At 42.9% G+C, this 12,714-nt stretch overlaps 1 protein-coding gene across 1 annotated transcript in view; it reads left to right on the forward strand.

Annotated features, from left to right (window-relative positions):
- LOC138370638 (uncharacterized) overlaps window positions 1-7,245 on the forward strand; it is an 11,382-nt gene extending 4,137 nt beyond the window's left edge. Inside the window, exons 2-3 of the mRNA XM_069335253.1 lie at window positions 1,109-2,345; window positions 6,825-7,245. Coding sequence (XP_069191354.1) covers window positions 1,109-2,345; window positions 6,825-7,245 — 1,658 coding nt within the window. The remainder of the gene's footprint in view (window positions 1-1,108; window positions 2,346-6,824) is intronic.
- The last annotated feature ends 5,469 nt before the right edge of the window (window positions 7,246-12,714 follow it).

Here is a 12,714-nt window from a genome sequence, read left to right on the forward strand (position 1 = left end):
TCACTCTATTTGACTCTTGCAAGATTTCACCTCCTAAATGATACCTTGTGTTCAGCCTTCTGTTCCCTTCACCTAATTTCATTACTTTACACTTTGCTGGGTTTAAACTTAATAGTTATTTTCTAGACCCTTACACCAGTTTGTCCAGGTCGTGCTGTAGTCTCTGTCTATCTTCATCAGTCTTGATTCCTCTCATAATTTTTGCATCATCAGCAAACGTTGAGAGGATTGAGTTTACACCCTCTGGATGATCGTTGATATGAATCAGACAGAGGGTTGGTATCGGTACAGAGCCCGGTATGACTCCGCTGGTGACATCTGACGTCTTCCCCCGTACAATTATTCGTTATTTTCTGTTGCTTAGATACTCTCTTAATGGTCTGTGTTTCTTAAATCGTTTAGTTTGTCTCGCAGTTCATTCTTGATTTTTTGCTGTACTTCTGTGGGGTCTGGGGAGATGTAAACGTTTTTATACCCCTCAGAAAATTGCAACCCATCCTCAGAACTAACAGTATGGTTTAATACTATGTGTAATAAGTACCTTTCCATACTGTCATACATAGTACACAATTGCACTTATGGGGCTGTTACATTTACCTCCCCATTTATTCTCCATATTTTCTGTTAAGACACTCAGAATTTTAGGATGAAGTTTACAAGTTTAACTAGCTGTACACAAGATTTAAATACTAAAATTTTTGTTTTTGTTTTATTAAACAACAGATATTTTATACCATATTAGAAAATATCCTGAGTTACTTTACAATTTATTGATATATTTTAGTTTTATTTTATTAGTTTCATAAAACTGTAATACCAATATAGCTGTAAGTTAAGAACTACCTGAAATAAAGCAATATAATTCTTTTCTTCAAACACTAAGACGGTTAGGTTAAGTAGTGGTTTTCTATTCAGCTTTTTAGGTAAACTCAAATATTCACAATATATTTAACTACGGTTTAATACTAAGTGAAAATAAGTACAATTCCTGATTGCTATGCATAGTACATAATTGCACCTACTTGTGCTGTTACATTTACCTCCCCAATTATGGAGGACGGGCTAGATTTTTTTTAGTTTACATTGACTTGCGAGTAAGCTCCTTCAGTGCTCAAGACCACCACCAGTGCTCAAGATCACCACCAGTGCTCAAGACCACCACCAGTGCTCAAGACCACCTCCAGTGCTCAGGACCACCTTCCAGTGCTCAGGACCACCTCCAATGCTCAAGACCACCTTCAGTGCTCAAGACCCCCCTTCCAGTGCTCAAGACCACCTCCTGTGCTCAGGACCACCACCAGTGCTCAAGACCACCACCAGTGCTCAAGACCACCACCAGTGCTCAAGACCACCTCCAGTGCTCAAGACCACCTCCAGTGTTCAAGACCACCTCCAGTGCTCAAGACCACCTTCAGTGCTCAAGACCCCCCCTTCCAGTGCTCAAGACCACCACTAGTGCTCAAGACCACAACCAGTGCTCAAGACCACCTCCAGTGCTCAAAACCTCCTCCAGTGCTCAAGACCACCACCAGTGCTCTAGACCACCTCCAGTGCTCAAGACCACCACCAGTGCTCAAGACCACCACCAGTGCTCAAGACCACCTCCAGTGCTCAAGACCACCTCCAGTGCTCAAAACCTCCTCCAGTGCTCAAGACAACCTCCATTGCTCAAGACCACCTCCATTGCTCAAGACCTCCTCCAGTGCTCAAGACCTCCTCCAGTGCTCAAGACAACCTCCAGTGCTCAAGACCTCCTCCAGTGCTCAAGACAACCTCCAGTGCTCAAGACCTCCTCCAGTGCTCAAGACCTCCTCCAGTGCTCAAGACAACCTCCAGTGCTCAAGACCTCCTCCAGTGCTCAAGACCTCCTCCAGTGCTCAAGACCTCCTCATGTGCTCAAGACCACCTCCAGTGCTCAAGACAACCTCCAGTGCTCAGGACCACCTACAGTGCTCAAGACCTCCACCAGTGCTCAAGACAACCTCCAGTGCTCAAGACCACCTCCAGTGCTCAAGACCACCTCCAGTGCTCAAGACCACCTCCAGTGCTCAGGACCACCACCAGTGCTCAAGACCACCACCAGTGCTCAAGACCACCACCAGTGCTCAAGACCACCACCAGTGCTCAAGAGCACCTCCAGTGCTCAAGAGCACCTACAGTGCTCAAGACTTCCAGTGCTCAAGACCACCACCAGTGCTCAAGACCACCACCAGTGCTCAAGACCACTACCAGTGCTCAAGACCACCACCAGTGCTCAAGAGCACCTCCAGTGCTCAAGACTACCTCCAGTGCTCAATACCACCACCAGTGCTCAAGACCACCTCCAGTGCTCAGGACCACCTCCAGTGCTCAGGACCACCACCAGCGCTCAAGACCACCACCAGTGCTCAAGACCACCTCGAGTGCTCAAGACCACCTCCAGTGCTCAAGACCACCACCAGTGCTCAAGACCACCTCCAGTGCTCAAGACCACCATTAGTGCTCAAGACCACCACCAGTGCTCAAAACCACCACCAGTGCTCAAGACCACCACCAGTGCTCAAGAGCACCTCCAGTGCTCAAGAGCACCTCCAGTGCTCCAGAGCACCTCCAGTGCTCCAGAGCACTTCCAGTGCTCAAGAGCACCTCCAGTGCTCAAGAGCACCTCCAGTGCTCCAGAGCACTTCCAGTGCTCAAGAGCACCTCCAGTGCTCCAGAGCACCTCCAGTGCTCAAGAGCACCTCCAGTGCTCCAGAGCACTTCCAGTGCTCAAGAGCACCTTCAGTGCTCAAGAGCACCTCCAGTGCTTAAGACCACCTCCAGGTTTTCTATAATTTTCTCAGTGATTTGCTGATAATTCTTATCCTCTATTTTTCGCAAGGTGTTTTATAATGATGCTGTTTTCTTATTTTCAGTAAAATGTTTCTGAATGACAGCCATAGCAGAAGGATGAAGGCAAAGGGACAGGATAGGAAGGAAAGTTCGAAGAATATCAGAATTAAGAGAATGGTAAGAAACGGGTGATAAAGAAGGGAAAAAGATCGGACAGAAAAAAAAGATGCCTCTAAAGAAAAGAATGATAATGAAGAATATTATCAACATAAATGAGAGGAGGAAGAGGAGGAGGAAAGGAATAGGATGAAGGGTGCGTTATAGAAGTGTAAGAAAACAGCCTTCCCTTAGAATAAGTGTTCTCTTATATTCTGCAGCTGTGACTCGCCACACTTTAAAACTACTGTCAACACAACTCAGATAAATCACAAAGCTCCAATACTTTTCTTGTTTACAAGCTAATATTTCATACTTTTTCTTGTTTAACTTTTCCTGGCTTGAGTGTCTTGAGTGGTCGTTAATGGTTCGTGTCCTCCGATGTAAAAGTCAGAGTTGACAGAAGACTCAGTAAGAAATGGAAAGAGAGTAACAGAAAGTACTTAATCTGATTCAGAAATGGAAGTGCATAAATACACCGCACTGAAATGACTGACAAAATAATTTAATTTTACTAATTAAACCTAGGTCATTGAAGCCTAATATAAAGAAAACAAAATAATTTAAATTTACTAATTAAACCAAGGTCATTGAAGCCTTATATAAAGATTCGATAGGTTTGCATATTAACTAAAAGCTCATAGTTATAATTAACTATATTCAAGTTTTATTGATAAGTTAAAAGTCTCATCAGGGTAGATCAACAGGTGTACCCTGTTTCTCAGTGTATGAAAACCGAGTTTTCTTAGGTCACTATGTCCAAGACTAAAGAAGTCTTTGTGGTCCGTAAGCTATTATGGCCTTAATAACCCACGCGCAGTTAATAGGACTTAAGACTAATGTTACGGTCTTCAATGACAAGAGGGACTTAAGCCTGGACTTCTGCCAAGTGGTTAGATACAAGTGGGTAACCCCCTCCCTCCTCTCCTGAACAATATCACCCTGTAAGATTTCATGAAGTCTTCGGGATGTTCCAGAGATGGACAGAAGTACCTAGTGTAAGGGAATTATTAATCTTTATAAAAAACAATCTGAAATTAAGGTGCTAATAGACATTGTAAACAAATCACGAAACCCTACGCCAAAATATTCTTCAAAATGCAAGAAATACTTCAACCTTTATTTAAATTACAAAGCACTAAGAAATACCAGCAATATCAGACATATTATATACTCTGCTCTTTCCTTTAACTTCTCCCAAAACAGTAATTATTCCTAATTTCACCTGAACTTGCTGCCAGCCCCTCCTCTATTAAGTTAAAAACCCTTGAGTGGCAACCCGTCCTCATGCTAGGTTCGTTAAAGCAGCGGCCGTCCCTCAAGATGCATTCGTTAATTTTAACATTTTGAGTATTAAAATAAGTTTTATATCATATGTAACTTAATATTATTTGATATATTAAAGTTCTATGTATGGTTACGTTTAGATTAGGTGTGGCTAGATGTTTAAGTTTTGTTGATTATTTGTTCTGAAGTACGTGGATAAAGCACTTACAGAGCTGTGATTCGAACATAGGTCATTAGCACAGCATTGTTCCAGAAATGTTTGTATGTTATCAGTTGTAAATCGTGTTTAAACCAGTTTTGCATTAATAAATATGATTTGACGGGTTGATTGCCGAGCATTTGGCCTCGGTTGATTAGGACGGGCTGTGACAAGAGATTCACAACTGTTGATACTTGAATATTTCTTGAATACTGATTACCTGACATTCTTAACTAACACAAAACCTTCAGGTGAATTCGGATGAATTCCAGGTTGGTCAGCCATTTTGTCCTATCGTGGCCGAGTGGGTTAGGGCAGGTCTCTGGGAATCCTCGGAACGCCGGTTCAAGGTGTTCCTCCTACCCTATTGCCTCAAAACGGCTTTTTCGTGTGTGTAACATATCTATCTATCTATCAATCTCTCTCTCTCTCTCTCTCTCTCTCTCTCTCTCTCTCTCTCTCTCTCTCTCTCTCTCTCTCTCTCTCTCTGCCTCTCTCATCAGGACAAAAGCTGATGGTAGCCGAGGCTATTTGTCCATCAGCCCGCCGGCACTCTGATGGTACTCTTGGGCATAGAATTTCATCAAATCACCTCATTCTTTGGGGCACACGTGAGGAACACAAATGCAAACAAGCCTGAATGGTCCCCAGGCATACATGCAACTGAAAACTCACACCCCAGAAGTGACTCGAACCCATACTGCCAGGAGCACATTGCAACTGGTGTACAGGGTACCAAATCCACTCGACCATCACGACCGGATAAAAGGTGATGGTAGCCGAGGCTATTTGCCCATCATCCTGCTGGCACTCTGATGGTACTCTTGGGCATAGTATTTTATCAAATCACCTCATTCTTTCGGGCACACGTGAGGTAGCCTCGGCTACCATCAGCTTTTGTCCAGTCGTGATGGTCGAGTGGATTAGGTGCCCTGTACACCAGTTGCAATGTGCTCCTGGCAGTATGGGTTCGAGTCACTTCTGGGGTGTGAGTTTTCAGTTGCATGTATGCCTGGGGACCATTTAGGCTTGTTGGGAGTCATCATGAGGAGTCAGGAGGTGACTCCCCAAGATGCTGTTAACGTCTGGAGGCCATGTCTGTTCTGTGATAAACAACCTACCATGTACAACTGCAACGCTTACCCTGATCGTGCTACACGTATAAAACGTCTCAATGAGTTACGTAATTGCACCAGGTGTATAAGGGCACATAATTCCGACACCTGCGACACTCAAATACGCACCTGCAATAGATGCCATAAGGGTTAACGCCATACAGCACTTTGTGGGGACTCAAGTACAAAGTCTCCCAAATCACAGGTAGAGGAAGGAACTTCTGCTTCAGTACAGCTTTGTAACGTATTACCTGACGTAAGTGTCTTCTCAACAAGGTCTGATCATAAATCAGCTCTACCCACTGCTCAATTGATCATTAAAAATGGAAAGTCCAAGGTCACCATATGTGGATTATTTGACCAAGGACCCCAAATTACTTTTATCTCAAAGGAGTTGGAACATGCCTTGAAACTCAAACCTGTACGAGAGACATAAATAGACATAACACGATTCCTGACTAACTCAGGAGCCCAAGTCTTCAAGGTAGCACAACCTAAAATACGTTTAGGCGGTTATATCCGAACGATACAAGCTCTTGTAATAGATAGATTCCCATCAGACCTGTATGTGTATGGTCAAAGGGACAACAGCCAAATTCCTGGAAGAAAAGGGAATCAAATTGGCTGACAAAATCAATTCAGATAATCTCTACAATATTGGAATCCTTATGGGATTAGATGTCTACCATAAGTTAATCAAAGCAAAGGATGAAAAACAGGGAATGAACTTGTTACCGTCTGCAGGTGGCTATTTGCTAACAGGCCCAGTATTATGACTGAAGCATCACACACCTGTAGACCACCAACATGCCAACCCAGTAATGGTTGCATGACTAGGAGAACAGTCACTACAATTCAGAGACATGTCCGAGGAAGAGCTTGATCCTCCTGTACATAAATTATGGGACCTGGCAACTCTCGGCATTGTCCCTGAACAACCAAGTCTAAATGACGACTGGACTTACAAACAGTACCTGGACTCAGTTATCTACAGAGATAATCAATACTGGGTCAGTTTACTGTAGAAGCTGAATCACCCTCAGTTACCGGTCAACCATTTTATGGAACAAAACCAATTAAGATGACAGGTGTTGCTGAGAACTTGAAATTGTACCATGAAATAATACAGAAGCAACTCGATGACAAATTTATTGAAGTTGTCACAAATGATAACCCAAAGAAGGACATTACCTGCCACATCACCCTGTACTGAAAAATTCAGCTACTACCCAACTATGGATAATATTGAATTGCAGTGCTAAGTCAAAGCAGAATAGTGTTTCATTAAATGACTGCCTTCAAACTGGCCCTAGCCTGACACAAAGGCTATATGACGTGCTGTTAAAGTTCCGCATCAGGACTTGCGCATATACGGCCGACATCAGCAAGGCTTTCCTTAGGGTAGGTCTCCAAGAAGAAAAATGTAACTACACAAAGTTCCTATGGATCAAGGATCCTAAAAATCCAAACAGTGAATTAAACACTTACAGGTTTGCGTCTGTTTTGTTTGGTGTCACGTCTTCCCTATTTCTGCTTCAAGCTATCTTAGACACGCAGTTGAAGAAGTCCAATAGCCCAAATAAAACAGAAATTAGCAATAACTTGTATGTGGACAATTTCCAAGGAACAGCCAGCAGTGAGAGTAAACTGTTGAACATATACCACAAGGCCAATTGAGAATTAATGGGAGCAAATATGCCTCTCCAGTCGTGGGTCTCCAACAATGCCAGATTAAATCAACTGATCGAAACTGATTTTCCCTATTACCAGGTACCGGGGAAGACAAAAGTAATAGGCGTCGAATGGGATACAACAGCAGATCAGTTGACACTCAAGTCGATGGAGCCAGATACCACCAACCTAACAATGAGAAAATTACTCTCACAAGTCAGCAAACCCTTCGACCCATTGGGACTATTAAGTCCAATCTTAATTAATGGAAAGTTGATAATGCAGGAATGTTGGCAACAAAAGATAGACTGGGATGATCTTATAACACCTGCCTTACAAGAAAAATGGCAAGGGCTAGTGAAAGATTCAAGTATCCTAGAGTCTGTCAAGTTCCCTTGGAACACAGTAAATGAAAAGGAACCAATTAAGCTACAAATCCACAAGGGCCGTGATGAGGATTCGAACCTGGGTCCAGGAGCATCCCAGACACTGCCTTAATCACTGCCTGAGCTACGACAGGGTAAAAGGGTTGAAACTGAAGTTCTACTGAACTTACTGGATCCCGTAGCCTCTCCGAGGCACAAACCAGGCATTTACACAACCCCCCCTGCACCCGAGGTATGTCAATAGGCCGTTCTCCCTCTTCACCCTTATATCATCACACACAGAGATCACACTAACGTGATGCATCAAATGAACAAATCCACAAGGGCCGTGACGAGGATTCGACCCTTGGTTCGGGAGCATCCCAGACACATCCCTAATCGACTGAGCTATGACAGGGTAAGAGGGTTGAAACCGAAGTTCTACTGAACTTAATGGATCCTGTAGCCTCTCCGAGGCACAAACCAGGCTCCGGGAGCATCGAACCTGGGTCCGATACCCCCGGACCCAGGTTCGAATCCTCGTCACAGCCCTTGTGGATTTGTTCATTTGATGAATCACGTTAGTGTGATCTTTATGTGCAATTAATCTACATTTATTCTGTGATGCCTCAGGAAAGGTTTATGACACAGTAGCTTACCTGGTCTCAAATGGGCAAGCCAATTTGCTCACATCAAAGGCCAGAGTGGCACCCTTAAAGAAACGATCATTGCCACAACTGGAATTAAGAGCCTTACTGCTAGGTGTAAGTTTGGCTCATTATCTGATCAAGGCTTTAAGCAACATCCACTTTGAAGAAACAGTGGTATGGTCAGATAATGAGGCAGTGCTAAGGTGGGTTAAAAACAATAATAGTAAAAATCCTTACGTGAGTAACCGCATTAAGGAAATACGAGAGTTGTCGGCAGGGTACAAACTGAGATATGTACCCATCAAAGAGAATCCAGCTGACTATGTCTCCCGAGGCCTGACTTTACGGCAATTAACAAAGGCAGACATGTGGTTCAATGGACCTCAGTGGCTAGTCAGCGAACAGGGGCCTAAACAAAAGTCACAAGTCATTGTGACCAATGTCACTGTTCCAACTGAGAACCCAGAACTACCTCGGACTTTGGTAATTGATCCTAATCAGTACTCTGAACTGAACAAACTAATAGGTGTCATCCAAGTAGTGTTTGATTTTCTAAAGAAAATAGGAATCAAGCATAAATTCCCTAGTGCCTTAAGGTACTGTGTCAAAAGAGCTCGGACAGACACATTCGGGACAGAATTTGAGGAGTATGGGTTCGAGTCACTTCTGGGGTGTGAGTTTTCAGTTATATATATATATATATATAAGATTATATATATATATATGCAATTGACGATCACAAAACACTGATCATTTTATGCGGAAAATCCACAGAGAAATATGAAATGAGGTGAACGTTTCGGCTTTGTTAAAGCCTTTGTCAACACCAGACTCAAATGGGTAGTCTGGTGTTGACAAAGGCTTTAACAAAGCCGAAACGTTCACCTCATTTCATATTTCTCTCATATTTTATATATATCTTATATATATATATATATATATATATATATATATATATATATATATATATATATATATATATATATATATATATATATATATATATTGTGACGGGAAAGTGTAGATGTTCAGCAGTCCTCCTAATGGCTGGTGTCAATGTCTGTCACATTTACAAAAAAAAAAAATAGACTGCTTGGCTGTTGTCTGTGGTAGAGTAAGGGAAGACACGCAAAACACAGTATGAACAACGAAACTTTAATTAACTGGAAAGCAAATTTAAAAACAAAGACAATCCCTTGCTATGTACAGTGCAAACAAACAAGTCATAAAAATTAAGAACAGGGATAAATTACTCTAGGAATAATATAAAGACAAAATGACATTAACAGGTGATGAGAATATAGCGCTAGCTGGGAACCTCCACCAATAAACAGGACGTGTATCAGTTGGTTGTTCACAGCTTGAGAGCACTAGGATATTCTGACTTCAATGGCTGGTTCAAGCCCAGACATCGACATAGGTAGAGGGCGCTGAGGTGCAGGTGTGCACCTCAGCGGGTCACCAGTCAGAAGCAGGCAGGCTGGAATGGTAGTTTGCTTGTTGACGACGGGTGAGCCGGCATGGAGGGAGTGTGGAGTGGGGGTTTAGGGTACGCTTTGCCTTCTGGTCAAAACGTTTTGTGCTACTGGTAGACGTATCTTGAAGGTAGCATCTTATTCTTGTATATGTGTAAGTAACTTTATGTAGGGAAGAGCAGGCTCAATCTCTCTTGATAGAGATTATCGTCACAACTCTCCCCGAAGCCTGTGCTCATCGGTGAAGTTACGTCTTCAGGTGGTAGAGTGGTAGGTGGAGCTGCCTCTACCTCATAGACTCTGGAGAGGGCATCTGCTATGATGTTGTCAGAACCCTTGATGTAGAAAATCTTCAGGTTGAAATTCTGCAGATACAAAGCCCATCGTAGAAGTCGTTGATTGTTGAATTGGGCTTGCTGCAAGAAGCATAGGGGATTGTGGTCCGAGTAGATGGTGGTAGACAGAGCACCTTGTAGGTACGATGCAAAGTGCTGTAAATTCAGGAGAGGAGAGTAGCTCCTTGTCAATAGTGCTGTAATTCTTCTGGTGTGGTTTTAACTTGTAGCTGTAGTAGCTATCAGGTAGAACCTCCTCGCCTCGTTGTTGCACCAGGACGCCCCCGATACCGGTACCACTGGCGTCGACATAGAGGATGAACGGCTTCCTGATATCTGGCGAGGCGAGAATGGGATTAGAACAGAGCAGAGATTTAAGTTGTTCAAAAGCAATGGTTTGCTGAATGGTCCAATGTGACCATTGCTTGGGGCTGGTTACGTCCCTCCGAATCTGTACTGGTGGCAGAGACAGTTCCAGGATACAGGTGTTTGCTGAAGAGAGAAAGATCATTAACAGGAAGACCAATATTCATCACAGGCTTACCGGACTTAGGAGGAGTCGGTTTGGGTTTAGAAGTTTCATTATTACCTTTGTATTGAGCCTTCCCACATCTATCTATGGTATGTCCATAGAGTTTGCAATACTTACAATACAATTGAGAGCTCGCTTGATTGGCACTCACTTTATCATAACTATACCAAGACTTCTTACTGGAAGGTGGTTCTGGTGTAAGCCGGTAGATGAGGCTGTAGGTGTCAGCTGACTTCGCACATCTGATGTAGTCGGTTTCTTCTTTATCTGCTAAATATAAACGGACGGAAGGAGGAACGTGTCTCAAGAATTCCTCAACTAGCATGACGTTGACGAGTTCTGAAAATGTAGAGACATGTGCTGCTTCCAACCATTTCATGAAATATCTTTTCTTTGTATTGGCAAATTCTAGAAAGGTGGTGGTTCTTGCCTTTAGATAATCACGGAATTTTCGTCTGTAGCTTTCGGTGGAGAGAAGGTAGGCGTCCAGGACTGCTTGCTTCAGGGTCTGGTAATCATTCTCAGATGCTAAGATACTGAGAGTAACAGCAGCTCTACCTGTGAGATGCACTCTGAGAAGGGTAGACCATTGATCTGCAGGCCAGCTAAGTTTTTTAGCTAGGGTCTCAAAAGTGGTGAAAAAGACATCGATCTCTGTCTCAAGGAATGGTGGCATTAACTTACTTGCATGGGAGACATTGAAACTTACGGGAAGACTAGCTGTAGCTTGTTGACGCTGAGTGTGGTGTGAAGTTTCCAACGCGAGTTCTTGTTGACGACATGCTATAGCCATGTCGGCTTGCGTCTTATCATGTTCGCGTTGCATCTCCAGGTGACGTTGTCTTGTTTCATGCTGTACTCGCTCACGCTTACGGAGTAGTGTAGTCTCACGTTCCCTTTCCTCTTTCCTCAGGGCAGCCTCTCGTTCTTTGAGGGCCATCTCATGCAAGGGTCACCTCGCGTTCTTGTTCTTCTTTCCTTATGGCCGCTTCTTCTTTCCTCATTTGTAGAGCTTCTTTTTGTTGTTCTCGCTCGATCTTTGCAAGTTCGAGCTTCAATTTATATAGCTGTCAGAGCATGTCTATCTGCAATAGGATAATTTTCGTGAGTTTCAGAGTCAATCTTCCCTTCATCTAAGAGGTGATCCAATATTAAATTGTGCAAGTCATTTTTGTTGGCTCCAGGGCAAGCATCTAGGTGATACTCGTGTGCTTGAGTTTGTAATTCGGTCCTCTTGGCACGACTTAAGTTCCCTATTTCACCAGCTGGATCGTTACGAAAAGTTTGGAGACGAAACATTGTGAAAAATAGCAAATAAATGTACAAGAATATATTGGTGATATGGTGTCAGTAACAGGATGACGTGGCAACTGGTAACTATCCTGTGGAATTTTAAGCGTGAACAATTTACGTTAATTTTAGGATGGTTAATGATTAGTCAATCAAAATCGCAGGAAATCTTGTACCCGGTACTCAATGTAAGAGAATAAGGGCAAGAAAATCCTACTAAATAAATGAAACTGATTTTCTAAAACAAATGAAACATTTAATTCTTTAAAAAGTGAATAATGTAGTCCATGAATGTAGGCATACCTTGCCGAGCCTCTATAGGACAGAAGCAAGGGTTTTCCCACTAAATGAAATATGATACTTACAAAATTAGCAAACTTTGTGCTCTGAAAAAATAAAGCTAATTCCCTACCTAAGTAAATATCATCATCTCTGACTGACGTCAATGGGTGAGAGTGTCAACTGGTGATGAGAACTGCTGTTGAGGTCCCAACTCAGCAACTTATTCCGTGCTAGAGGAACTATGGTCCTCTGTATCCTCCTTCGGTCGGATTGCAGAAGATAGGGTGCTTTGACCCGAAGACAAACCAAAGTACCAGGGTACCAAAATGATGATCTGAGATGGAGAAATATCCTAGGGACAAAAGGTGGAAAACACGAGTAATAACACGGAGGGAGGGATGACCAATTAAGAAAAGGACTGCGGCCTACAGTCACCACGTAATCCAAAGTTATCCAACACTCACAATATGCTACTCTCGGAATGCACAATACACACAGCACAATATAAATATGAAAAGTAATGAAAATATTGAAAAGCAACTGTAG

Source organism: Procambarus clarkii, chromosome 4 (genome assembly GCF_040958095.1).
Source record: "Procambarus clarkii isolate CNS0578487 chromosome 4, FALCON_Pclarkii_2.0, whole genome shotgun sequence".
Lineage (NCBI taxonomy): Eukaryota > Metazoa > Arthropoda > Malacostraca > Decapoda > Cambaridae > Procambarus > Procambarus clarkii.